General features: G+C 37.1%; 3 protein-coding genes across 8 annotated transcripts; 2 read left to right on the top strand and 1 right to left on the bottom strand.

The window, feature by feature from the left end:
- Nucleotides 1-213: 213 nt before the first annotated feature.
- Nucleotides 214-9030, top strand: LOC137827807 (zinc finger CCCH domain-containing protein ZFN-like). Of its 2 annotated transcripts, none has more exons than XM_068634139.2 (7): nucleotides 214-622; nucleotides 994-1151; nucleotides 1718-1780; nucleotides 6117-6236; nucleotides 6516-6806; nucleotides 7149-7478; nucleotides 8270-9030. In XM_068634139.2, the coding sequence occupies exons 1-7, from the start codon at nucleotides 532-534 to the stop codon at nucleotides 8549-8551; spliced, it is 1335 nt and encodes a 444-aa protein (XP_068490240.1). In that variant the 5' UTR covers nucleotides 214-531; the 3' UTR covers nucleotides 8552-9030. The 2 variants fall into 2 exon arrangements, with proteins under 2 accessions (XP_068490240.1, XP_090149498.1); XM_090293372.1 differs by having other exon boundaries at nucleotides 404-622; nucleotides 1718-1811.
- A 3352-nt stretch (nucleotides 9031-12382) lies between these two features.
- LOC137829477 (uncharacterized) lies at nucleotides 12383-13552 on the top strand. Of its 2 annotated transcripts, none has more exons than XM_090304283.1 (3): nucleotides 12383-12605; nucleotides 12689-13122; nucleotides 13231-13552. In XM_090304283.1, the coding sequence occupies exons 1-2, from the start codon at nucleotides 12534-12536 to the stop codon at nucleotides 12917-12919; spliced, it is 303 nt and encodes a 100-aa protein (XP_090160409.1). In that variant the 5' UTR covers nucleotides 12383-12533; the 3' UTR covers nucleotides 12920-13122; nucleotides 13231-13552. The 2 variants fall into 2 exon arrangements, with proteins under 2 accessions (XP_090160409.1, XP_090160408.1); XM_090304282.1 differs by having other exon boundaries at nucleotides 12686-13122.
- Nucleotides 13553-13887: 335 nt separating this feature from the next.
- LOC137827808 (uncharacterized) lies at nucleotides 13888-18748 on the bottom strand. 4 transcript variants are annotated; one of them, XR_016514462.1, is made up of 14 exons: nucleotides 18404-18693; nucleotides 18008-18121; nucleotides 17866-17925; nucleotides 17634-17768; nucleotides 17065-17148; nucleotides 16852-16970; nucleotides 16650-16751; nucleotides 16419-16535; nucleotides 15646-15714; nucleotides 15488-15567; nucleotides 15346-15399; nucleotides 14976-15068; nucleotides 14790-14822; nucleotides 13888-14392 (listed from the first exon to the last, which is right to left on the bottom strand). XR_016514462.1 is itself a non-coding variant. In XM_068634140.2 (14 exons), exons 1-14 carry the CDS (start codon nucleotides 18419-18421, stop codon nucleotides 14288-14290), a joined length of 1170 nt encoding a protein of 389 aa, XP_068490241.2. In that variant the 5' UTR covers nucleotides 18422-18748; the 3' UTR covers nucleotides 13888-14287. The 4 variants fall into 4 exon arrangements, 3 of the variants coding, with proteins under 3 accessions (XP_068490241.2, XP_068490242.2, XP_068490245.2); XM_068634140.2 differs by having other exon boundaries at nucleotides 15488-15554; nucleotides 18404-18748; XM_068634141.2 differs by lacking the exon at nucleotides 18404-18693 and adding an exon at nucleotides 18240-18401 and having other exon boundaries at nucleotides 15488-15554.
- Between the last annotated feature and the right edge of the window lie 8578 nt (nucleotides 18749-27326).

The raw sequence follows: 27326 nt of genomic DNA, 5'->3' as shown, positions 1-27326 counted from the left end.
ATGGCAATTTGATAGAAAAGTTTTTCATGATGGCTTTACCAACAAAATTTCTTTTAACTTCCATGGGCACAAAGTCATTCTTAAGTCTCTCTCCAAAGGAAGTGCATGAGGACCAAGTCAAAATGAGAGAAAAGAGAGAGACTTGTCTTGTATGCCTACTTCTCAACAAAATAATTTATTCATTCTAATGATTTATTAAAGTTTTCTCTTTTTGATTGTTTAACCTACAAAATTATCATACTTTCCTAAAGAAAAACAAGAAAGAGATGGAGAGATGAGTTTTCGCTCTTATTTTCCATGTATAATGACATCATTTAAATTCACACTTTAAAATAAAAATAAACGAAAATTCTTCATTGGTTTAAGTGAAAAAAGGAAAAAAAAAAAAGGGAAGGGGAAAAGAGATGGCACGTGTGGGAGAAGAGAGAGAAAGAAGAGATGAGAGTTGTGGTGAGGTTTGTGGAGAGGAGAAGTTTCTCTTTTGAGGAATGGGGTGGAGAAGGTGGGAAATGAGAATTGAAAGGCTTATGAATGGAGAAGAAGAAGCTCAACCTCATCATCCCTAATCCTCAACCTCATGGAATCATTACACGCCGCAATTCCCCAATCTCTCAAGGACAAGGTTCTTTCTCTCTTCTTTTTTGCTTAATTTCTTTTAGCGTTTTCTTTTTTCAAATTGAACGCGTTAGATTAATAAAGTAACATTTCGTGTTCCAATGTTTTGCGTTAGAATTAGGAGATGTCACGTGTTCAATTCAGATCAATAATTTTTTTTGCTTGATTTAAACTGCTGCGAGAATCAAATTCCATTTCTATTGAAACCGTGTTGTTTTTTTTTTCTCTCTGAACATTTTAAAAATGAAAATGATTATTAGACAGTTTTTATTATTTTTGTGATTGTAGGTTTGGGATTTGTAGCCATTGTGTGCATTGATTATGTGGCTTCAGTTTCACTTATGTCATGCTGTTCACGCGTTTATGATGCTGTTTCAGATTCACTCTGGGTGATGAATTTGAGGACTAGCGAAACAATGGATTCTGGAGCTTATCCGGAGCGTCCAGGGGAGCCAGACTGTTCATATTACATCAGAACTGGACTCTGTAGATTTGGTGCAACGTGTCGATTTAATCATCCTCCTAACAGGAAGCTGGTACATGTTAGAATGCATTTATTTCTAAAATTATGCTGTAATTTTATAATATATGAGTTTAAATTAGATGATGATACATGTTTCTTGTTCTTAGATGGATTCATTTTGAATTTTTCCTATTTTCTTGTCATAATAAAATTAAAATCTCTCTAGTTGATCGAAGCTATGCACACTTAAAACTATTTGTTGTTGTCTTCTAACATTTTCTGTCCTTCTCATGTTTTTGGTTAGTTTGTTGGCATGTTTCTATGCAAAACACGTGCATTTCTATTCGTTGTACTGGATTATGACAGCATTTTAGCAGCGAAAGATGCACATAAACACTGGGGAGGATGTCACTCTGTTGTATATTCCTCTCTTGATGCAGCACTCCTAAACTAGCTTTGGGTGTGGAAACAACATTTTTTTTCTCTTTGGCTTTTCACATACATGCTCTTTTTCACATTAATGGTTTCACTTTACTGAAGCAACATAATGTTGAATCATACTGTGTTGATGATTTTCATTTTGATATCATTATATTACATGGTGAATATAAATTCCTGATACTGATTATCTTCTATCAGGCTATTGCCACTGCAAGGATGATTGGCGAGTTCCCAGAAAGAATAGGACAACCAGAATGTCAGGCACGTACTAGTTTCTCAATGCATGCATAAGGTGCATGTTGCTTATTTATTTGCATGGTCTGGGAATTGTCTCCTTTTAGGTGGAGTTTAGCAATTTCTCTAAATCATATCAATCTTTGTGGGCGTAATTGTTGGATTTGGATTGACACTTTCATGTGGTTCTTGAGACCATGATATGTAAGGCTAGCCTAAAATGTCAGTGAATTTGAAAGTTGTGGAGAATGGGGTAGGGGGAAAGGGAAGAACTGTGAACTTGTGCGTACATGACTTTGCCTAAATTATGTTGTAATAACATTCAGTTCATTTTTCCTTTTATATAATTAAAAACCAACTGTTCTGCCAAACTATATACATATACATACATACAAACACACACACCCACACATATATTAAAAAACCAGTTGAACAATTGAAAAGTTAAGGTGAATTAAATAGAAAATCTTGCTCTTGTCATTCCTAAGAACTTATTGTTATATATGTATGGCTTGTACGTATGTGTGTGTTGATTTTGGCTTAATCCCAAGTCCCACATCGGTGGGTTCATTGTTTGGGAAGGAGGTTTGAGGGTTATATATTAACATCCCCTTCTTCACTGTTATATATCCCAATTTGTAATATCTTCTCTCATAATAATAAAAGGGAGTTGTTTTTGCTGTGCTCGGAGATTAGGCTAAAATGCCGAACTCCGTTAACAATTTTCGGGTGTGTTTTTTTCCTCTTTATCTCTTTTATTATTCCGCTTTATTTATTCAATATTATTTGTCGGGTAGCTCTGTTAGGGTTTTGTTTTAGTGGGAAAATTACCCGTTTTTCCCAACAAGTGGTATCAGAGCCGAAGGTTCGCCTTGGGTTGTTTGAAATTATTTGTAATATTGAATATTATATTTTGAGTTTGTAATGGCAAATCAAGAAGAAGAAGCCAAGGATGTATCCAGAGTGTCGGGCTCCTCTTCATCATGGTCGAGGTTCCCGGTGTCCACCTTGAAATTGGCGGTGGAAATATTTGATGGCACTGGACATTTTGGCATGTGGCAAGGAGAGGTCTTGGACTCTCTTTTTCAGCAGGGTCTTGATATTGCTATTGAAGGAGAGAAACCAAAAGAGGTAGAGGAGAAAGATTGGAGCATCATCAACCGGTTGGCATGCGGAACTATTCGATCCTGCCTGTCCAGAGAGCAGAAGTACGCTGTAAAAAACGAGACTTCTGCACACAAACTGTGGAAGGCATTGGAGGACAAGTTTCTGAAGAAGAGTGGTCAGAACAAGCTCCTGATGAAGAAAAGGTTGTTCCGATTTGACTACCAACAAGGTACTACTATGAATGCACACATCACTATGTTTAATCAATTAGTAGCAGACCTGTTGAATTTAGATGTGAAGTTTGAGGATGAGGATTTGGCTTTGATGTTGTTATCATCTCTTCCTGATGAATTTGAACATTTGGAGACTACGCTCCTTCACGGGAAGGAGAATGTGTCGTTAGATGCTGTTTGTTCTGCTTTATATAGTCATGAATTAAGAAAGCAGGATAAGATGAGAACCAAATCAACGACATCAGAAGAAGCATTGGTGGCAAGAGGTCGTCAGCAAAGCCAAACAAAGGAGAGAAGAGGGATGTCTAAGTCTAAAGGTCGAGTCGTTGCCAAAGATGAGTGTGCTTTCTGTCATGAGAAAGGACACTGGAAGAAAGACTGTCCAAAACTGCAGAAGAAAGGGAAGACTCCACAAGATGCAAATGTTGTAGAATGCAAAAGTGACGTGGAATCAGATATCTCTTTAATTGTCTCGCTTTCAGCATCATCGTATCCAGATGAGTGGATATTGGATTCAGGTTGTACTTATCATATGTGTCCCATTCGGGAATGGTTCTTTGATTTTCAAGAACTCGATGGCGGGGTTGTTTACATGGGTAATGATAATCCATGTAAGACAGTCGGGATAGGTTCAATCAAGCTGCGGAATCATGATGGATCCACCAGAATTTTGCGGGATGTACGGTACGTGCCAAAGTTGAAGAAGAATCTCATCTCATTGGGGGCTTTAGAATCTAAAGGCCTAGTTGTGACGATGCGAGATGGAATTCTTAAAGCAACTTCGGGAGCACTGGTGATGTTGAAAGGCGTGATAAAGAACAATTTGTATTACTATCAAGGTAGTACAGTGGTGGGGACAGTAGCGGCAGCAACTTCTAGCTCTAAGAAGGATGCTGAGGCAACGAAGTTGTGGCATATGAGGTTGGGACATGCTGGAGAGAAATCCTTGCAAATTCTTACCAAGCAAGGATTGTTGAAAGGTACGAAGGCTTGCAAACTTGAATTTTGTGAGCATTGTGTTCTGGGAAAGCAACGAAGAGTGAAGTTTGGCACTGCAATTCACAATACCAAGGGTATTCTGGATTATGTGCATTCAGATGTGTGGGGACCTGCCAAGACTCCGTCAATCGGAGGTAGGCATTATTTTGTCACTTTTGTGGATGATTTTTCCAGGAGAGTTTGGGTGTTTACTATGAAGAACAAAAATGATGTGCTTGAAATTTTCCTTAAGTGGAAAGCTGAAGTTGAAAACCAGACAGGAAGGAAGATTAAGGTTCTCCGAACAGACAATGGAGGAGAATACAAGAGTGATCCGTTCCTGAAGGTATGTCAAGATTGTGGCATAGTTCGGCACTTCACTGTTAGAAAAACACCACAGCAGAATGGGGTGTCGGAGCGTATGAACAAGATACTTGTGGAGAAAGTTCGTTGTATGTTGTCTAATGCTGAGTTAGGCAGAGAGTTTTGGGCTGAGGCTGTGACATACGCTCAACATCTCGTCAATCGTTTGCCATCATCTGCTATAGATGGCAAAACCCCGTTAGAGGTATGGTCTGGAAAACCTGCAACTGATTATGATTCTTTGCATATTTTTGGTTCTATTGCATATTATCATGTGATTGAATCAAAGTTGGATCCACGGGCAAAGAAAGCTCTTTTCATGGGCTTTAGTCCTGGAGTGAAGGGATACCGTTTGTGGTGTCTAGAGGCAAAGAAGACGATTATCAGCAGGGATGTTACCTTTGATGAATCTGCCATGTTAAAGAAGGTAAATCCAGAAGGAGCTGATAGTACTCCACAACAGGTGGAGTGTGCCCGGAAGCAGGTGGAGTTTGAGCCGACAGTGGTGATCCCAACACGAAATACCACAAGTCACTCTCCTATGGCAGAAGAAGAGTCGGATGAGGAAGAGGTTCCTACCCAAGAATCTCAACAACAATCAGCGCCAATTGCAGTTAGAAGACAGAGACGAGACATTCAGAAGCCTACTCGTTTCATGGATATGGTTGCCTATGCACTTCCAGTTGTTGATGACATTCCATCCACTTACCCAAAAGCCATTCTGAGTTCAGAGAGTGGTAATTGGGCGGGTGCGATGGAAGAGGAGATGCAGTCTTTGAAGAAGAACAAGACGTGGAAGTTGGCACAATTACCAAAAGGTGAGAAGGCAATTGGGTGCAAATGGGTATTTGCAAAGAAAGAAGAATTTTCTAATAAAGAAGATGTTCGCTACAAGGCAAGGTGGTTACAAGGGCCAAGTTTGAATATTGTTTAGACTTGGTTAATATTTTGCACATTTGAAGTTGGTGCCCGGAGGCGCAAATTTGAAGCACTGTAAAGTTTGTTTTTTTGTTATGTTTTGAGAAGATTTGTTTTAGGTGGGACTTGAAATTAAGCCAAGGTGGAGATTTGTTGATTTTGGCTTAATCCCAAGTCCCACATCGGTGGGTTCATTGTTTGGGAAGGAGGTTTGAGGGTTATATATTAACATCCCCTTCTTCACTGTTATATATCCCAATTTGTAATATCTTCTCTCATAATAATAAAAGGGAGTTGTTTTTGCTGTGCTCGGAGATTAGGCTAAAATGCCGAACTCCGTTAACAATTTTCGGGTGTGTTTTTTTCCTCTTTATCTCTTTTATTATTCCGCTTTATTTATTCAATATTATTTGTCGGGTAGCTCTGTTAGGGTTTTGTTTTAGTGGGAAAATTACCCGTTTTTCCCAACAGTGTGCTATTCAACTTTTAATAGCATGTGCTAATTCTTGATTTAAGCACTGATATCAACAGGAGCTATAGTTACTATAGAAATGAAAATTACTTCATGCCAAACTATGAAGCGTTTTGATCAGATTTTCTTTTTGATTTTGTATTTTTGTTCTTTATGAGTAATAGAGATGTTAAGACATCAACCTTGATCTGTAAAGCACTAATTTCTATCTCTCGGCATGCATTCTTTATTTAAACATTCACCAATCACCACAAAGAAGATGTCTTTTTCTTTTTTTTTTTCTGTTTTCCAGTACTATCTGAAGACAGGAACTTGCAAATTTGGAGCCACATGCAAATTTCATCATCCTAAAGACCAGACTGGGATTGCTGGAAGAGTTTCCTTAAATACTTTAGGCTATCCGCTCCGACCTGTTAGTTTTTAATATTTATTTATTTATAATTATGATTACAATAGTAGTTGGTCATAAATTTGTAGTTCATTACTGTATCTTCACTCATTTGGTAATCAGTAAACTGTCAGACCTGCATAAATTCAGATCTTATGGTTATACTTTCCAAAACTGTGTTCTTGCATGTAGATATTTAATATCTGATCCCCGAGCCTTTATAGAAATTGTACTAGCTTTCTGATTGATATTAGTGTTCATATATAACTTACAAAATATTTTTTTTGTCTCCTGATTCTGCAGAATGAGCCGGAATGCACTTATTATTTGAGAACTGGACAATGCAAATTTGGGAACACTTGCAAATTCCACCATCCTCAGCCGAGTAATATGATGCTTTCATTACAGGATTCTTCTCTGTACCCTACTGTCCATTCTCCAACTACACCAGGTCAGCAGTCATTTGCAGGAGGAATTACAAATTGGGCAAGGGCATCATACATTCCCAGTCCTCGCTGGCAAGGTCCTTCAAGTTATGCACCCTTAATTCTTCCTCAGGGAGTGGTTTCAGTGCCTGGTTGGAGTGCATACAGTGTAAGCTCATCCATTATTTCCATAGGAAATAAAGAAGAACACGATAGTTTTATTCTGTGTTTTGGCTGGTTCTAAGGCATGTCATATCAGATTATGTTAAATGTATGTAGAAGGTCATTTATTTCCATCATTATGATCACTGTTTCTCTGTAAAAATGATGCTGAAACTCTGTTGGTGTGAAATTTCACGGTATTTGTCTGTGAACAGAATAGATTGATGATCATTCCTTTAACTTAGGTAATAATGCAACAAGGTGCATATGTGCACAACTGTTTTGGTAGAATCTTCCCTGGCTGATACATCATACATGTCAATGTCTTAATAGAATATTTATTTTGCAGGGTCAAGTGGGATCAATCTCTAATTCAGACAGTCTTCAGCAAGCAATGAGAAATGGTCAAACATATGGAACTTCTCGCCAAGGTGAGCTAGCAAACACAGGAACACATGGAGCATATTCTCAATTCCGTTCTGGCACTGTTCCAGTAGGGTTTTATGCATTGCAGAGGGAAAACATATTTCCTGAGAGACCTGGCCAGCCTGAATGCCAATTCTACATGAAGACAGGAGACTGTAAGTTTGGTGCAGTCTGTCGATTCCACCACCCACACGAAAGGCTAATTCCTGCTCCTGACTGTGTCTTGAGTCCCATGGGCCTTCCTTTACGTCCTGTGAGTTGGGTTCTTCCTATGGAGTTCTATCCGCCTAGTTTGTTTTCATAGGCATAAATTTTATCATTTCTGAATTTATTCTTCATTGTAGTTCTCGGGCTTTTGAGTTTGGCGACAATTTGATTAAGATTTAGTCTCCATAATTTTCTGTGTTCATACTACTTGTTATTTGATTGTTGCATTACCTCTTGGATTTGTATCCCTTCTTTTTTTCCTAACATGACATGACCTTGTTGTTAGGAAGTGGCAAAAATAATTCTACTACAGATAGTTTTTCTATGCATGGATTTAATCATATTATATACAATGGTGCTTGAACCCTTGAATGTGATTGGAAAGTTGTTGTTTTATGTTTAAAAATAATTTGAAGCCGACCTAAGTTGGAATGGTTTGAAGCAGTCAGATAGACACTAGAGAGGATGCTGAGAATGGTAATTAGTTTGAGTAGTTCGAAGTATGTATTTGTTATATTATCTTAAATCAAACTATGATGACTGACAGCATTAGGGTTTCTCCCTATGGCTCTTGATTTATCACATATCTTTCAATGGTGTGATTTTCATATTAATCATTTTTAAATCAGTGCGAAGTCTGTGCAGTATTTTTGTGTATTCTCATCTTTCCTTCAATCAACTGGAAAATGTGTGAAAAGGTTAATTTGTTTGTGGTAATTGGAGAAAATGGGATCATCTGCAAATATTTGTGTCATCATTCTCTTAACTTTAGTTTGATATTATCAGTTTTAATGGAATTAGAGCAAGCTGATAAGAGGCAGTGTCCCATTCTTACAGGGAGAACCTTTGTGTGTCTTCTATTCTCGTTATGGCATATGCAAATTTGGCCCAAGTTGCAAGTTTGACCATCCAATGGGAATTTTCACCTATAATATCTCTGCATCGCCTTCAGCTGATGCCCCGAGCAAGCATCTGCTACGATCTTCATCAGGAACTGCTGCGTTAAGTTTATCTTCGGAAGGACTTGTTGAGTCGAGCTCAGCAACGCCCAGGCGGCTCTCATTATCAGAGACAAGACAGATTCCTTCTGGTGATGGTGACATTGATGATGATGGATGACGATGTCTCTTGAAAATGGGTCACTTAGCTTTTACAATTTTTTTGAGGGGAAAGATGATTGATCTGTAAATTAATTTTCCCATTGCTGGAGATGTACAGAGGTCATGTCAAGTTGATTCTGTCAATAAAATTAAATGCAGTTGACAGAATCAAATGTTCTGGATTTCATGTTACCAGGGTCATTGGATAAATTTAAGCGAATGTTGTCACCTTAGGTCCAACCCAATGTGAACAATCCTTCTGTCCTCAAGCGCCACCACTCTTTCTAATTAACTTTTCACATTATGTAAAAACCTCCTTCTGGAAGAAATATGTAATGACCAAATTTTACCACCTCTGGATATTTATTGGTTGTAGGATTGAAACTCATTGCTCAAACTTTACCCTCACCGCAGTTGGGTTTATGCTGTCTGCTGAGCATGTATGGAATTCTTTTCAATGGCAAGCAAACAGTATCGCCGATACCTTTCTATTTTTCATATTCTTGTACATTCTTACCAGAATTTAGCTGATCAAGTTAAAGTATATTTTGTACATCCGTGTAAATATCAACTGGTGGAATGTTATTTTAATCTGTGGCTCTATTTTCTTCTTATCATGCATACTATCTGCGGTGATTGTCCTTGACAGATTTTGTTTTGCAGAGTTGAAGGGTAGAAAGCCTTGATTATGAATGTTGGAGGCAGTGAAAGCTGAACCTTACTGATGTACTTTTTCCAATATGCCAAATCTCAAAACCTATGTTACTTTTGTTCTTGTAGAGAATGCTGTGGGGTTCAGGCTATAAATTTCATGGTCCCATTATGGGTGGAGTTGGGTTTGCAGTTCACATGCATCAAGTCATAATCTGGAATATCTTTAATGGAGGCTTTAGAAAGTCCCATTTTCTGTAGCTGAAGATAACACGCGTATGGTATTGCTAATTAAATTACGTGCATGTTATATGACTAAACTTATGCAGGTACTGCCGATCCGATTCTTTCTTTTATAGGTTTACACTGTCATGAGAGTTCACTGTGTCCCCGGAAAAATAATTATTGGATCGACTTTTTGCAGTGTTTTTATCCCTAAAATAATCTAATTTCTAGCATTACCGCAGAGTAATCATGTAGAGTGATTTCTTGATTGTTCGGTGAAGCAGACGAACTGTGTTGGTGCTCTGCTTAGATTGTCACTATTTTTCGCTACATCATTGTCGGTTTTAGACCGAGCGTGGGGTTGTACACGTGCTATGTACGATGCAACTGCAGTTAAATGTCCAAGCAGGTGCCGACGAAAATATGTAATGGAAGTCCGGGTGAAGAAAACATGTTAAGACGAAAATAGTTTGTATGACCGACAATCTTCACAGCTCAGTCAAATCAAATTCAAAAGGAAAGCACGTCTAAGTCTTAACCACTCCCAAAAAAGAGAGTAATGCAACGCATGATTGTTAATTAAAGTGAAAAAATGTAAATAATAAGAACAACAGTAACACCAAAAGTAATATTTAGTTAATAACAGTCTTAATTTATTTTCACTTTGTTTGGATGGTAGTTGTCCTCTTGTTGTGGATTTGGAAGCTCAGAAATGTCACAGTTTATGTTTAATGTTTAATGGACATGATTTGTGATTATTTGCATGGAAAGAAAGGAGAGGAAAGATTGAGTACCACTTCTAAATTGTAAAGATTAGCTTGAAAATTTTGAGTGAAGAAGTTGATTTACATTTATAACCCTATATGGTGATGTTTCATGTATGTGCATAATTGGAGTTTGGAGTTGGTGAATCCTGAAAAATGCATGTTGAAGGGATGAGTTGTGGGTCGTAACCGATTAATTTTTCATAATCGGTTATAAGTCTTGGCATAGTTGATTATGCTTTGAAAAATTATTATAAATAACAAGATATGGGTTGAACACTCTGAGCATTGTTGGATGTTTGTGGAGAAGGTCAAGAGGAGGTAAAGGGAATATGTTAGATTTGAAATATGTATATTATATGTGATAGATATACATAAGTTAAGCCTTTAACTTATAAGTAAAGAAGAGCATATTGCATGAATAGGTAAAGTGAGGAGGTTCCTCTGTTATTTTTTAGAAGAAATAGTAATTTCACATGGTGTAGTAGGTTGTACGTGTAAGGAGGTTGTGTGGTACGGAAATGAGTGTATGAAAGGTTAAAAAAATACTTTATTATTGAGTGAAGACAACATTCTTGTTTTGGAGTGGAAGGTTAGTTCACTTTGGTCCCCTTTGGTTTATCTTGTATGGGGAGGTATAATGAGCATGGATTTTTTTCAGGGGTAGAACATGAGATGAAGTGAAGATAGTTCTACAAGTGCACAAAGGAAAGCTACTATTGAAGAAGACAGAACCTTTGTAGGTTAGTTCAATATGTGCTTTGGTAGGGTGCATTTACTTGAGTTTTTTAAATAAATATTATCTTATGACTTTGGGTTTACATGATATTGGTTCTATTGGAAGGTGAAACAAGGATGGATGTGGCTATGTGCATAAACATGTATACTGAGTTATAATGGATTAAGCATAGACTCCATGTTGATTAAGTTGCATTCTATAATATATTAAGATGTGGTATGTAATTGATTAAGGTTGTGTTTGTTTGTAATCAATTAAGACTAACTTGTTAATCGATTAGAATGTGAGGCTTAATCGATTATGTACTCATACATAATTGATTATAGTTCATTGTTTGTATTAAATAATGTAAATGAGATTACAATACAACTTAAGATTTACATTATGTTAATAATTTTTATTGAATTCTTAATTTAATATTAATTTTAAAAATTAATCGACTCATCAGATCATGATACATTTGCGTGAAATCTTTGGTTGAACTTAAAGATGGTATGCTTAAGAAATGTGAAAAATATGTTGTAATTTCCATTTGAAATTTTATGCATGTCTATTACCAATTTTATTTTTTCAACATGGTACGAATTATACATATGAATTATACTTACAATTATTATTTCCTTTACCCAATAATATTGTTTAAAAAATTTAAATGTAATTTTTTTTCTTGAATTACAAATTACAAATTTCAAATACAAATATATAAATAAATATATCAACTTTTAATTATAAACATTCTTTTTTATTTTAATTCAAAATCTTTCCAAATTCTAACAAGTCAGAGATATTTTGTTAAATCAATCAATAATGTTAAATCAATCATACCGTCTACATTCAAAATGTACTCACTTTCAACTCATTTTTCTTCATTTTATTCCCTTTTCACTTCCAACCTAGTTCAAACAAAATGTTCATCTTTAATGACAAAACTCACTATCCCTAAGTAAAATATATAATATATATTAACTGTTTTTAGGTATATAAATATACCTTAACATTATTAGTGTAGGCAAAGCTCTCTGAGTATCTTTAGCTATAACATATTCATTGCCCAAAAAGAAAAAAGAAATTACGTTTACATAAAAGTAATTGATAAATAAAAAATGTAATTAGAACAATGTTATTATTTAAAAGTATTATGCAGACAATTACTTTTATGTATGGACATTTTTGGAGTATTAAAGAGTGGTAGAAGGTTTGAAGAGTTGAAGACGTAATAGGAAAGAAAAATGATTTTTTTGACAACTTTTTTTTCATATTACACCTTTTAAATGTTGGATTACTTATATATGATAAGGATACTTTTATAAAATAATAAGGCATAAGATAAAGGTATTGTGAAATTATCACTACTCAATAGGAAATTGGTGACACTGAATAAAATCCCATGGGATTATCAACTCTAGCCTTAACTCTAGAGAGTGGGGAGCAGAGAGGAGAGAGAACAGGGGTCAGACTCCGTGCTCTCTAACCTCAAATTAAACATTTTTCCTTCTCTTTCGTCTGCACTCTTTTCCCTGTTCTAACTCCACTGTGCAAAGCTAGCTTTATAGTTCAGTTTCCGCTTAAAAACTTGAACTTTTGGCTCTCCATCACCACCAACCTAAGAAGCACTTCTCAAGATGCCCTCTTCTACTCATGCTCATGGCCTCATCATCATCACTCTCATTTTTTTGTCTATTTTCTTACCCCATGTAGTCTTCTCTCCTCTTCTCTCCTATCCCACTAAATCTGAATGAATGTGTAGCTCAATTTTCTTAATTTTGATTATTAGCAGGCAAATGGTGGTGCAGCTTCCATGCAGATGATGATGATGATGATGAATGAGAGCCGGAGAAAGTTGGGAAGCTTCCAGATATGTGCAGTATGCACCTGCTGTGGTGGGGCCAAAGGGATCTGCTTGCCCTCTCCATGTTGCTATGCCATCAATTGCAACATTCCCAATAGACCTTTTGGCTTCTGCTCCTTCACCCCTAAAACATGCAATTGCTTTGATTGCCATCTTTAGTTGTTTCTCTTGCAACTTCCCTACTGTTAGTCCGAATCTCAGGCTTTATCACAGTTTTTCACCTTTCCATCATCATACTAATTCTATTGGGGTGGGGTGGGAGATAGGATATTGAAGCCTTAGCTACAAACCTGCCACATTTCTAATATGTTTTGCTATTTTTTTTTTCCACAATGGTTCATGTATCGATGCAATTATCCTTGGTATGTGTATTATTCTCTCTTTTCTATGTGTTTTGTGATACTAATACCAAGGCTTCCATAATGTCAAATTTTTAATTATCACTTTTTATTGGTAAATTTGTGAGGCAGAGGCATTTGTGGCTGTGGGTTCTGGTGTGGAGAGATTGCAACTAAATTCTGCATCTTGAGAAGAGTGTTTTGGAATCTTTCTGACCTCATTTCGCAACAACCCATGTACTGTTGTAAGGATAATTTAAGGATCCAACTGGAGTTGCTTGGGGCTGTTCTAATCAAATTGGGTTTCACTCTCTCAGCAGCATATTCCATTTAAGTAACTTCAATATTTTCTTAAGTGTTTTGTCAACAAGTTAACTTGAAGGTGCAAGTGCATTCTATTAACTGCTTCTAATTATCTTTAAAATGATTAATAAATATTTTTATATTTTTAATATAATGAGTATTTTCACTTTCATTACATATTTTTTACTTTTGTTTCATTAATACTAAGAACACCCGTTAAGATTTGCCTTAACTTTATTGATGTTGCTATCTTACTGCAGAAATTATTTTATATTGCTGAAAACATACAAAGCAAATGTTTTGGTTTTTTTAGGGGGAATAAAAATTCACCACTTCTAACTTGGCTCGTTTTTTTTTATATCTTAAACTGCATGTCATCTCATTTTGTAATCGTTCATACCTAAAATTTGTGACCATCTTGTCTTATAGGATGATGTTATATGAAGTGTCGAATAAAGAGATGATCCTAGCAGAAACAAAAGAAGATAAAAGGAAACGATCATATGGTATATAATCAATCATTATCAGCTCTCTTCAAATGAATTTGACAAGTTCACATCTATTGCTTTTCTCAAATCAAAATTGAAAAAAAAATGACAGTAAGATGTTTACTCAAGAAAACAACAGGGTGAAGAGTCTAACTTTCAAGTTTCTAACTACTCTTTATCATTATTTTGTTTCCCTTTAAAGCTGATCCAATAAAAGGTGGAAAATTATTTAAGAAAAAAAAAATTATTCCAGGAGCATGTCATGAGATCCTCTAAGCTTTCTCTGTACGTCTTACTAGTGATCCACACTTGCTGAAGCTACCTGTAGCACTTCTCTTCACATATAACATGTTTTTTAGGTACAAAATTTACATAAAACTTGTTGGCCAATCCAATTCTTACTCTGGCAGTTGAAATGGATCCACCCAACATTCATCCTCCTCAACTGCCTTCTCCCAACGTTTTCTAAATATATCTAATTCCCGGTAAGAAAGTCTCCTCACCTGCACACCCCCCAAAATAATGTTGGTGTCAGTAACCACAGAAAAAAATTATGCATCACTCAGCTATACTAATTGTTTGGCATAAATTTTCTCATGCAAGAATCTCAAATATGTAGAGCCAAATTGCAAAGCAATTGACTATATTATGAAACTTGAAAGGTTAGTGTTGCCTATTTCGTTGTCTTGCATCAAACATCTGAGGGGACCCCCAAAGAATTGTTTTTCTTTTCTATAAACCAAACACAACCCAAGTATTAGCCCATCTAGAGCACAAGTTTTGCAAGGAATCTGACTGGTACAAGTCTATGAATCTAAATCGAAAAAAAAAACGTGCTTTTACTTGAGGTACATTCAGACAATACTTCTATTGACAAATCATGAGAACATGGTAACTTACATCTACTCTGTGATCCTTTTCCTGAGGTTTAAGCTGCAAAACACAGATAAGCTTCAGTTTCTAGGAAGATAGAATGCAAGACACACATGCAAAGTAAGAATTGAGCTAAGAAATTATAGTGTTTGAGAAAATTAAAACAAGTATTTCTTCTTAATTAAACTCTAATAAAAATGCCATTTTTCTGACCACATTCTTATCATCTCCTCCTCCGAGGGTGGGACGATTGTAGTGGATAATGTATTCCGCATCCACAACACCAACGTTTTGCGTTCGATCACCCTATACTAATCAGAAATAAGGTCAGATTGAACTAGAAAGCAAAAATAAAAGCAGAATGACAAAAGGACAAAATTTAAATACAGTTTGTTAGCATTATTCTGTAATTGAAATTTGTGTTTCATCAAGCTAATCTTCATTGATTTCAGTTGCCACTATGAAAACAATGGTTATCCAAATAAAAAAGTTCATTTTGATTTTAGAATTGTACCCAACAATATATATGGTATTCTAAATAAAAAAAGGAAATCAAAGTTAACCAAAACATAGCTTAACTTGCCTGAGCACAGTAGCCAAGCTGTATGTCTAAGCCCCATGCATGGATCAAATCATTCTGTAAAATAAACCACAGATTGTGAATAAATATGAAACCAGTATAGAGCAGTGCTTATGGTAATGCTCCACAGTACAGAGTGGAGCACCTGAATCATATACCAAACACAACGCCATGCCGCTCTTGAGAAAACAGGAGCCATCATTTCTATCCACCTGAAGCAAATTACTTCACCTTTTATTTCTTCAACTATGTAAATAAAGGGAAATCCACATTAAATTTGTTTTTTCAACAAAAAAATCTTACCCTGTACAAGGTGGAGCTGTGCTGCTTTTATTACACCCTTTACCATCATTACCAGTTCTGTATGTTCTTCTGCAAACACAACGATCAAAAACATCCATAAATAAGCATTTTCTTCAAAGCAAACTTGTCTAGTAACAACATCATTACAAGGAAAAAGACAAGATAGGTTTATCTTCCCTCAGTTTTTCAACAAATGTTCCTTACCACGGATTGAGGGGGGGGTTTGTCCCTCCTCACATAAGAAAACCTTAGTTGATACCAGAAAGCGTTACAAAGACCCAAACACCTTCCGGCCCTTGTAAACTTGCTTCTACCTCTCGACGTAAAGACGGATAACAGATTATCACTAATCCTAACTAAGCTCAAACCCAAAATCAAACTAACAATGTATTTAAAGAACATCCAACAGCTAGTCCGGACAACATAACTCAAAAAATTCCAACAATGGAGCTGAGATGAACTTCATAGTAAGTTTATCAATGGTTTGATTTTATATAGTTAAGTCAACCTTCAGAGGATTTCCCAGACACAAAATAGCAGGGCCTAATTCTAAAGAAGTACTTGTTAGAAGAGTGGAGACTGCTATAATGAGAACTAGATAGATACTCCTCCAGTTTTAATTTTGATCGAAATTCTCATGTTTTTAATGAAGAATTAATTTTTCACTTGTTTTCGGATTCATTTACTAAGAGAATGAGATTATTTTATTGATGGTTGTTTCATCTGTGTGAAAAAAAAGAGAGTTGAGAACATGAAAAGGGTATGAAGTGAACCTGTGCACTGTTGACCTCCTCCCACGTGCAGTAATCTGATGATGCACTTCTGATTTCTTAGGATCCAGTGCTGGTTGTGATATCTCCAACCCTTCACGTTTGATGATAGAAACATACCTTTAAGAAATATGGTAAAAATCATGAGACAGGGTAGCTATATTTGGATGAAAGTCCAAGATCATCAAACTATATAATCGCAATTAACAAATGTTAAAACAAAATTCTTCATACTTATCTGGATGGAAATATTGCACTCCTAGGTCCTCATCCCAAAGGAAAATGTAATCATAGTCTGCAACTATGTCAGGGTGTAAGAAACGTTTTGCAAACCACCTAATCAATGAAAACGTGTCCAGGATAAAACATACTTAGAATAACAAATATCATTCAGAATATGGATGGGGTGGAATCTGAAATCACCTTAGAAACCCACCATTTGCCTTGACCTTTTACCGACACATGAATGACACGACTATTCCACTCAAGATCATTCCATCCATCAACAATGCCATCATAGTGGAAGAGCATCACAGTGAAATTACTTTGTAGAAACTGCAATGTAGTGCAGAAAGAGTCACAGACCCATAAACAACAAGAGTACTAGTACTTGTAATGAACAATATGTACACAAAACCCATTAAAGTACCTTTTTGACCATTTTGTCCACAAGGTTTTTCTGCTTTATCCCAACTGCCATCGCAAACAAACTGCTTGATGCATTTAGCTTAACCTTACCATACCAGAAGAAAAGAAAAAGGGTTTAGTACATTTATCTTTTTTGTCTCCAAACTTTTTAGATTTTGGCATTTAGTCTTTAACTTAAATTTGACCAACAGAGTTGCTAAAATTTTAGTTACCACTTTTAGTCTCTGCTATTAGGGAAAATGTTAATTGATATACATAATTGGCACTCTAATAACTTGCAGGTAACAAGACAATCATGGAGAATATTTTCCGTAAACTATATTCTTAATTTTGTATCTATTCAGATCAGTTCATGACAAAAAATATTGCACGTGGTTGTCCAAAATTACAGATTGATAAAAATTCAAATAAAGTTTCAGAACCAAAAAGCGACGAAACCCAAAAGAAAATAACCATTGAACCCAGTGTTGGTGGTGATGATAAGTGTTCTCTATGTCAAAAGAGTGTAAATTAAAGAGACCACATATTCTGCATCAACAAAGTACAAGAAAGAGATATATAGAAACTCACTTGTGCAGCTTCTATAGTGTGATGACCTTTTTTTTTAGGCATGGGCGGATCCCAGAGAGGTCGCAAATCGAAACTGGAAGTGGTGGAGACTATGCCTTCAGGTAATGCCTCACTTCCCTTAGGCCTGCACTGGTTCTACTAAACAATATAAACAAATATTAAGCACAAAAATTCAGTACCTGAAAAAATTACATATGATCAAGAAAAAAACATGCCCAGTGAGAAATCGAACCTTGCATTTATCAGCTCTTGCAGTTTGTTCATCGTTCATTTTCCAGCTTGATAGTTTAGGCTGCATGGAATTTGGAAGAATGTGATGAATCCTACTTAATCAAAGTCAAAGTCGTTAAGAAACAAGGATGATTCGTGTATACCTGTGATGAGAAGATCGAACTCATGAAAAACAAAGCAGCACAAATTAAAGAAGCTGCTGGCAAGATGGCATAAAGACATGATCTTTTACTCTTTGAATCACCACAAGAAAAAGCCTGGTCCAACGTAAAACAAGGTTAGATAAAAGCTACCCAAAATGTTTTTATGAAATTGAAGACCTTTATGGTACCCTTTTTCACAAGTTTTATAAATCGTGATTATTATAAATCGAACCTTATGCAAGAGAAATGAGGCCTAACCCTTATGGCATGCAAAAAAAGGAAACGATAAAAACAAATAAAACAGAAGAAAAAACATGATTCTCATTAGTTTTAGAAAAAGAAACATGAATTGAAGCAAAAATACGATGATAATAGAAGGAAAGAAAGAAACGATACTCGAGAAGGTGACTTCATATTTGGTTTTCAAAAACCGAGAAGGGTACTGTGCTGATGAAAATCAAAAGCAAAGGTCATGGAAAAGTGTTGATTAGAAAGAAGCAACATTCAAGATAGAAAAGGAAAATTAGTGGAGAAGATGGTGATCGTAGTCGTAATCGTAATCACAATTCTGAATTCGTAAGGTTTACAAAAATCGAATAAAATGGATAAGTTTGTTTCCCTTGATTTTGAGTTTAGATTAGATATAGTTAGTTGACGGAAGGAGCGGGAACGGAACAACCCATGCCACAAACAAACAAACCGACAAATATCATTGTTACAACATCAAATTCAACAAACTTTTTTTTTCTTTCTTTCTTTCTTTCTTCTTTATTAAGAAAAATTAAGGTGTTTACAAATAACTCACTTTTTTTTTGTCTTGTGTTTCTTGTTCACTCCGATCCCATTGAATCTCAATACCATTTTTTTAAAAATTTTTAATCTACCTTGAAACTAAGAGCAAATAATACTAAATTTAATTTAACAGTATACCTTTATTTTTATTTTTTATTATTATTATTTTTAATAAGTTGATTTATGTTTTTATAAATAACGGTAGACTTAGAATCGCTCAAATCATCTTTATTAAATATTAAATAAGTTATTTAATTCAATCTCATAAAATAATTATATTTATAAAGTGAAATTTAAATCTTATATATATATATATATATATATATATATATATATTATAAATGAGCATTATTTTTATGGAGGATCTTCAACAATAATGATAATTTATTGTTATTATTATTAAGTGTGTATAAGTTTATTGAAGTGATTATATAGCTTGTATTTGAAGCCATTGAAAAGGTAACAGCGACAACCATATTGGACATACTAGTTGCTTTTTTCTGTATTTGGTAATTGATTTTTCTTTTAGAGGAGTAATCACTATCAAACACATGCCTCATTATCATCCAACAAAAACCAAATTAGATTTTCCAAACTAACTTTTATTTACTCATATATGAAAATATAGAGTACACAGTTTAAATTCTCTCCCTCTCTAATAAATTTTATCACACACAGCCATATATATATGGGTGTGATAAAATTTATTTATATATATATATATATATATATTTTATTAACTCACAACTGGACAAAAACCTCTTTCACTTATAAAAAATATCATCTATTATGTCGATTTTTAAATTAAATTTTGGATAATTTCCTAAATTTGAAAGTATTTTTGAATTATTGAAAATGCTTTTAAAGCATTCATTTATTGTAAATCTAGAATATAATTTATATAATCAGATACATTAATTTATTATTTAATTTATGTATTAAAATATTCACTTTTGTGAATTTTAGTTATGTAAAAAACAAATATTTCTACTATACCCGACATGATATTAAATTAAAAACAATAACAAGATTGTGGTAAATAAAAACATAAGATGCAACAAATCATGATATTAGATATTTCTTAATATATATATATATATATATATATATATATATTTTGATTTACTCTATTTATCTTATATTATAAATATGTTGGATTTCAACTATATCTCTTTCATTTAAGTTATAACTTTTTTTTAATTCAGGCATAGTCTATGTTTATAGATTATTATCTGCTTAAACTTATTTCACATCTCTAAATTTTATTTCTTATAGAGGTGGTAATCTAGACTCACCCAACTATGCGGGTTCGTTTCACGGACCTATAAGGAAAATATTTTTTTAAAATTAAAATTTTATTAATTTTAAAAAATATATTTCTACTGTTGAAAAATTAAAATTTTATCATCGTTTTAATTAATTTAATTAAGATAAAAAAATATAAAGGCATTCAAATATGAAGTTCTTATAAGGTTTGATTAAAAATAATAAAGATTTGTTTTGTATATATTTTCCTTTGATATGTATGTAAATGTATGAGAGTATCTTATCAAAGTTTCACTACAAAATATTTTAATGAAATCTCTTCTTTATATTATTTTTTTATTAACAATTTTTAAATGTGAAACTTTACTTAAAAGTAAATTCACTTTTATTTTTAATATTAACTTCTTTATATGATTAAAATAAGACATACTTTTTTTGGGTATATTATTTATTTTAAATAAAATAAAATAAAGGTCACACTGCAATAATAGTGTGTGAGTGAGGTATGATTTTTTTGTAGAAAATAAAATAATAATTTTTTTATTTATGCAGGTCAATGGGCCAATCCATCCCGCCCTGCTAATGGCTCGTGCGAGTTGCGGGTTATGCAGGGCGAGCCTAGTAGGTTAGCAGACTAGATTAGTGAGTCTGCCCCGCACTTTTTAGTAGTGGGTTGTGGGCTGACCCGCATGACCCGCCCTGCATTACCATCCCTAATTCCTTACCTTGTTATAACATGTTTGGGTTTTTGGGGGTAAATAAAACTTACAAAATAATATAAACTAATAAATTTCAAATATTAAACATGTTCTCGAATGGGTTAGGACTGAGAGAATTATTACCTTCCTCCTTGGTCGGTCGGTCTTCTTCTACTCCTTCACTTTACTAAATGCCTTCCTTCTCTCCTCTCGCTAACCTCCTCTTCCTCGTGAACTCCTAGTCCGGATGGTATCTGCAAAATGAACTATGACGTCCCATCTTACAGGATTTGATTGGGTTGACCCCAAAGTAACTGGGTTCTACTCCCTTTTCAGGGATTCTTGTTCTATCTCGTCCTTTGTTGATAAAGTGTGCCTTATTAAGCCTGATGCAGTTGATGGAATTCTCGTCATTGACTCGTGTCATTCGGTCGATACCATACGTATCGGTCGTTCACCTACCGAAACACCTTTCTTCTTTGCTTATTCTTGTCTTTTTTTCTGACTTGCATTTAGCTATTTTGATGAATTCACCATGGGTGTCCCATGGGAACTCAACGTGGCTCCCTCTTAGCTTGCCCCCAATTCTTGGGCATCGTTGCAGGTCTTTCGACTTGTATATGATATGTTTTATTTTCGCCCTTCTCCTTTGAATTTCCTTCATTATTGCATTGCTCACCCCGCTGACCCTATGAGTTGGTTATCACTGATTAGTCGATCGAGTCAAGAACTCTTCTCCCCCTATACCATTTAGTACAAAAATTTCAAAGGAATTTTTTTTAAGACTTTTATCGAGCCTAAGGGTACGGATTTCTTCTTTGATGAAACCTGTCGATCCAAATTTCCTATATATTGGAGAAAGACCCCCACCCGGTTCAAACAGTGGCCTCGTTCGGCCTCAAGCGCTGAGGAGTTAGAGGTATATGATGTTTTTGATAACCTATCGAGAAGGCTCCCTACCCAAAAGCTTTTAACTGTATATAAATCGTCCCAACGATGGACTTATTTTCATGGTATGTTCGCACTGTTCTTCATCTCGGTTAATCTATACTTTTGATTAACTCGTTTTTATTTGGTACATGTATAATGGCTCAGGCAACTCCCTAATCGACTGACATGTTGGCCGCGTTCCATGCCAAGGCCCTTCACAAGGGTAAGGTGATACAAACCCACAGATGACTAAAGACACTACAAGCAATTTCGAACTAGGTCAGTCATCTCAAAATACAAAGTTGGGGGCCACCAAGCCTCAAAACAATATCAGCAGAAGAAGAAGCCATAAACCAGAGCATCTAAAGTTCTTTATGTTAGTCTTTTTAATAATTAGAAAATGTTGTAAATAAGTTGGGCTCACATGAGGGGTCCAAATAGTAGAATAAGCAAGAGTAGGTCTATATAGCAATATTAGAAGGTGAAGACATAAGAATGGGCCATAAGAAGTCCATTAGGGTAGAAAGGAAACTCTAGCTTCTAGAATGTGTAGGATGGTGCGGTTTTGACCAAAGTCCAAACCTAAAACCGCACCACTTCTTCCTTTCCCATTCTACCCTTTTTTCTTCTTTTCCAAGGCTCCTAAATCTATAAATAGGGAGGCCTACCTCATGTATTCACAAGTTGAATGAAGAGTAAAGTTAGTGTACACAAATTGTGTTAGAGTGTATGAGCATTGTCTCCCTAAACCTATGTCCTATCTTGTTAGAAATTGAGACCTCTCAAGTGGTGACATTCACACATTCTCAATTTCATCTCCTAAGTTTCCTTTCACTCATTTTTTTTCCATTCCAATTTTCAATTCCAAAATATGTCTTGTTCTTCTTTTTGCTCCTTGAATTCAATTCGGCCATTTATGTTTGCTTAGTTTTCCTTGGTTTAATTCCGCACCTATTTTGGCATTCATCTTCACCTTTAATTGTGTTTTTCCTTTGGCCTTATGGAAATGAACCTTCACATCTACTTAACACTTGTTAAGTTAATGCCTAGTGGGAATTTTCCTTAGGCTTTTCACCTATAATTGTCTTAAAATACAAATCTAAGTAAAGTGTCACCATACAAATGAACAATCCTAAAATCAACTCACATCATAAGGGCAGTCTAGAAACGGTTGGCAACCCCTCTACAGCCGAGATACGTGACCCTGGATTTCCTTCAACTGAAGGAAGTAGAAAGAAGAAAAGGAAGACGACTGATTCCAAAACTCGATCGCTGCATGGAACTCCGAGATGTCTTTCTCCTGCTTCCCTTATCCAGCCCAAAACACCATCTCCGATCGGTGCTACCACTTTCCCTTTGCCGCTTCTCTAGGGAAACACTCAATTTTCAAAGGGTCTGCAGGTTGGTCTGATGTCGACCGAAGAAAATATGCTGACCACCATCCCTCGCCAAGATCTACTATCAGCTGCTGTCGAGATGCAGGCTCGGGCCTGGTGTTGACCAAACTTGCTGCTGACGAGGGCAACCAACGGAAGAAATATCTCGTCTTGAGCATTAGCTGGGCGAGGCTTTTAGCTCTTTGAAGTTGTCACTAGAAGCGGTTTCAGATTTTGAGTCTTGAATGGCCAAGGTTGATGCCAAGCTCGAGCTGAGGAATATGCGGAAGGAGAATGAAAGAGTTGAAGGCCAGAAACACAACCTTAGAGGCTGATAAGACCTCGGTTGGAGTCGAACTTGACCAACTTCAAAACAATGTCTTGTTGATGTGCGGTGAAAGCTTTAACTAGGCCGTCTGGTTGGCACACTTGCTCTACAACGGGCCACCCGCTGAAGGTGACTGAGGGAAATTTCAGGGCCAGATGGGAGTGGATACGATCATCCTAACCAATTAATGAACGATCAGCCCAACAAAATGTTATATGAGGTGTTAGCCTCTATCACCGAGTACCGAATCTTGATGGTTTTACTTGTTCTCCCCTCACCAAACATGGTGTAGAGTTCGATAGAACCTCGGTTGCCTATCCTGTCCCTCGAGAATTCGAAAATTTGATCGTTGTACGACTTCATCTCCTCCTTGGGAATTTTCATCCTTTGAAATGTTTTCGAATAAAGGATGTCCACCGAACTCCCTTGATCTACCAACATTTTCATGATAGAGAAGTTGTCGATGTTGACCGTTATGACCATCAGGTCCTCCTGTGAAGGGTCAATACCCTTGAAATCATCGTCGGTGAATGTCATGGGGAGCATCCTCGGTCGAAAAGAAAAAGAAATGGTATTTATCGATTGCACCACTCTTAATGATTTTTCCTTGCCGATTTGGAGCTACCTCTCTTAGCAAAACCTCCTATGATGGTGTTGACGACCTCTTGACCACCTCTTCTTCCAACTCCATCCCTCCTCAGAGGCTCCTCCCTTTGTGGCTAACGCTCAAGTCGACAGTCATCTTCATTGAACAGATGAGGGTTGTACTCCCTCCGTCTGGCCGGTTCCTACCTCCTCGGGGGTGAGCGCTTCACATTCCTTCCTTCTCCTTGCACGTACTTACATAGATGTCCAACTTGGACAAGCTCTTCGATATTATCCTTTAGTTCCTAACACTCCTCAGTTGTGTGGCCCGTATTTCTATGAAACCTGCATTTGCGTGTAGGGTCGGCGTTATCAGGACTCGGGACCTTCCTTGGTGGTGGTATCAGGTCAGCACTCAAGGCCTCGTCCAAGATCCTTCCCCTATCAACATTCAAAGGGGTGTACCTAATGAACCTAGGCCCACGAGTCTCCTTATACTTGTCTCCTCGACAGAAGTTTGATTAGCCAGGTCGCTCCCTTTCCTTTTGCTTCCCCTTATCACCACCGATCTTAGCTCTTGCTTGACTCTTGTATTCTCTCAACTATTCCAACTTCATATATTTAGCAGCTCTCTGCTTAAGCCTGTCAAGATTCACAACCTGTTTCTTGCACAAGATGTTGACAAATGACCCTGGCCGTAGGGCCGTGACCATGTGATGCATGGCCATGTACGGACTCAGATTTTGGATGTTCAAGCTCACCTTACCGAACCTTTGCATGAACATCCTAAGAGACTCCCCTTTTTCCTATCAGATGTTGACCAAGGCGATTGAGGTCAGGTGATGTGATCGACTTGTAGCGAACTGTGTCCCAAACTTTGATGCCAGAGTGTCAAAGCAATCAATGGAGTATGGTGGAAGCCTTGTAAACTTGCTCAATGCCCCTCCCTTCAGTGAAGTGGGGAAGACTCGGCAGAGGGCGACGTTATTCGAGGTATACAAACTGATATGAGTAGTATATACATCCATGTGCTCGTCAGAGTCGATTGTGTCGTCATAACGATCAGTATTGAGTTCCTTTCACATGACTGGAAGTTGCACCCCCATCACATAATCAGTGAATGGGTGTCTTCTGGCTAAGTCCAGGGTTCCGGTCGTGGGGAGCGACTTGTTGAGGTAAGACACGTCCACAGTCTCTTGGGTACGAGTGGGTTTCGATTCTTCCACGATCTTACTGCCAGCGGGTAAGGTCGTGTGGGATTTCCCAACGAGGTTACCCAACCCAGTAGAGGGACACTGTGCCGGATGGTCCTCAGGCCTCGGCATTGACCATAGTTACGGTGGGCCCCGAACGTTGGGTCCACTGGGAGGACAGGCTAGTGTCTTGCGAAACACACGGGTGAAGGTAGCCGAGGAGGGGGTGGCATCAAGGTGTAGGGCGTGGAGGCCTCGGACCTCGGTAACCCCAAACAGTAAAGATGGGGCGAAAAAGGTGGTTTCCAAGCCACACTCCAGTTATCAGTAAGGGAGAGGCCTAGATCACCAAGCGCCCATGTGTGGACGACGTGGTAGGGTGTGCCACAATCAAAGAGCCATTGGGAAAGAGAGGACTCGTAAGGGTCACATTCCAGGGGTGATCCGCATACATGGGACGAGAATAGCTAAGGGCTCTCCCAAGGCGGATGGCCCAGAGATTGGGTGCATGAGTTGGCACCCAAGTGGTCATCCCGTGGAGGTTGCACTCTGGGAAGGGAGTCTTACGCATTAGATGGCCTTCAGAACGGGTGTTAGTGACGCTAAGACGCACCTACAGTAAGCCTAAGTTACAATTAGCGAAAGGGACAAAAACACTAGAGTATATAAAGGGTAACAACCAACATAATAAGGTACACAATTCTAATGCAAGTAACACACAAAGAGAATACACACACACATAGCTCTCAAAGTTAGAGGTTTTTTTGGTGTTTCATTGCTCGGAGTTTGACTTGAGCGTCGGAGTGCAAACAGCCGCGAGAGCGCCCTTTGTCTCTTCGTTTTCAGGTGATTCCAGTGGAGGAAAGGCATGTAGGGAAGGAGGGATTCTTGGATGCACGATTGTCGTAGGCGTACGAAGACACTTTAGGTCAACCGGCGGGAACATTTGGCGCTTACCGTGGGGCCCAATCTAAGACGATTGTCCCAACCACAAGAACTAAGAAAGATTCATCAAGAATCGATCAAGATAAGGAATACAAGGCAAGGATCTGCTGCGCCAATCGGGGGCAAAGGTCTTACCCTGTAACAAGTTATGGAGATGATGCAGGGCCTTCAAGAAGCGATGACAACGTCAAGAGCTGGCCAAGAATGCATCCAGATTGATCTGGCTGCGTCGCAAGCGAGAAACGAAGAGTTACACCGAACCAATGAAGAGTTGCGACGTGATTTGCGAAATCAGGCAGGGGATCATGAAACAGAGGAACAAGAATGTGCTACACCTCCCAGGGAGTTTCCCATGCCTTTTTCGCAAACGATTATGGATGCTGTGATACCAGCTACGTTCGTGGGACCGAAAGCCACGTTCATAGGGATGGAGAATCCAGAGGCCCATCTCACAGCCTTCCACACGCAGATGATGCTGGTTGGTGGTTCTGATGCAGTAAGATGTAAGTTGTTCATGAGCACGCTGGTAGGGACGATGATGGATTGGTTCATCAGCCTCCTTGATGGCCGCGTGACGTCGTTTGCATAGTTGTCGAAGTTGTTCAGGGAGCAGTATATTGCGAATCGCGCTCCCCCACCTAACTCTTACGATCTTTTTGACGTAAGACAGTACCAAGGTGATGTGATTCCAATAGCAAGATATAGATGATTCTTTGACATTTTATGGAATCAACTTGAGTTGGAGATAGCTTAGGCACTTTTAATAGAATTGGATCAATGTTCTAAGTTTCAAGAACTCACCAAAACTTGCACCAAACACCAAACTCACATGGAAGACCCATTTCTTGCCAATTGAACCAATTAAAAGATGTAAAAATGCAAATGAACCGATTAAATTGCTTAACAAATGAAATGAACCGATTAAAATGCTTCAAAACTGAAATGCACCGAACAAATCCAAGGAGAAAGAAGATGAACCGATTGAAACATGAAAATAAGCAAGAACACCGAATAGAAAGCAAGAAAGGAACCTAAGACATGTTTAGGAATTCAAATAGGCACGGAAATGGAATGAGAAGATGGAGAAGAAAGAGGACTTATGTGGTTGTAGTTCTTGGTTGATGAACACGCCACTTGAAGTGTGAATGCTCCAAGATAAGTGTGCAATGCCGCCACTTGAGAGAACCAAGGCACTCAAGATGAGAC

The sequence above is a fragment of the Phaseolus vulgaris genome, chromosome 7 (genome assembly GCF_051622355.1).
Source record: "Phaseolus vulgaris cultivar YP4 chromosome 7, ASM5162235v1, whole genome shotgun sequence".
In the NCBI taxonomy this organism is placed as follows: domain Eukaryota; kingdom Viridiplantae; phylum Streptophyta; class Magnoliopsida; order Fabales; family Fabaceae; genus Phaseolus; species Phaseolus vulgaris.
The sequence above is the reverse complement of the archived record's forward strand: the minus strand, read 5'-3'. Positions and strand labels throughout refer to the sequence as shown.

Bases quoted from the DNA above. Each gene is read 5' to 3' on its own strand.
- LOC137829477 (XM_090304282.1), top strand. From the start codon at position 12,534: ATGCCCTCTTCTACTCATGCTCATGGCCTCATCATCATCACTCTCATT. The intron at 12,606-12,685 runs GTAGTCTTCTCT...TTTGATTATTAG, and splicing joins TGTCTATTTTCTTACCCCAT to CAGGCAAATGGTGGTGCAGC.
- LOC137827808 (XM_068634140.2), bottom strand. The intron at 17,149-17,633 runs GTGAGTTTCTAT...TGGTATGGTAAG, and splicing joins ACACTATAGAAGCTGCACAA to GTTAAGCTAAATGCATCAAG. The intron at 15,715-16,418 runs GTTCACTTCATA...TTGTGTTTGCAG, and splicing joins AGGAGGTCAACAGTGCACAG to AAGAACATACAGAACTGGTA.
- LOC137827807 (XM_068634139.2), top strand. From the start codon at position 532: ATGGAGAAGAAGAAGCTCAACCTCATCATCCCTAATCCTCAACCTCAT. The intron at 6,237-6,515 runs GTTAGTTTTTAA...CTGATTCTGCAG, and splicing joins TAGGCTATCCGCTCCGACCT to AATGAGCCGGAATGCACTTA. The intron at 6,807-7,148 runs GTAAGCTCATCC...TTTATTTTGCAG, and splicing joins CTGGTTGGAGTGCATACAGT to GGTCAAGTGGGATCAATCTC.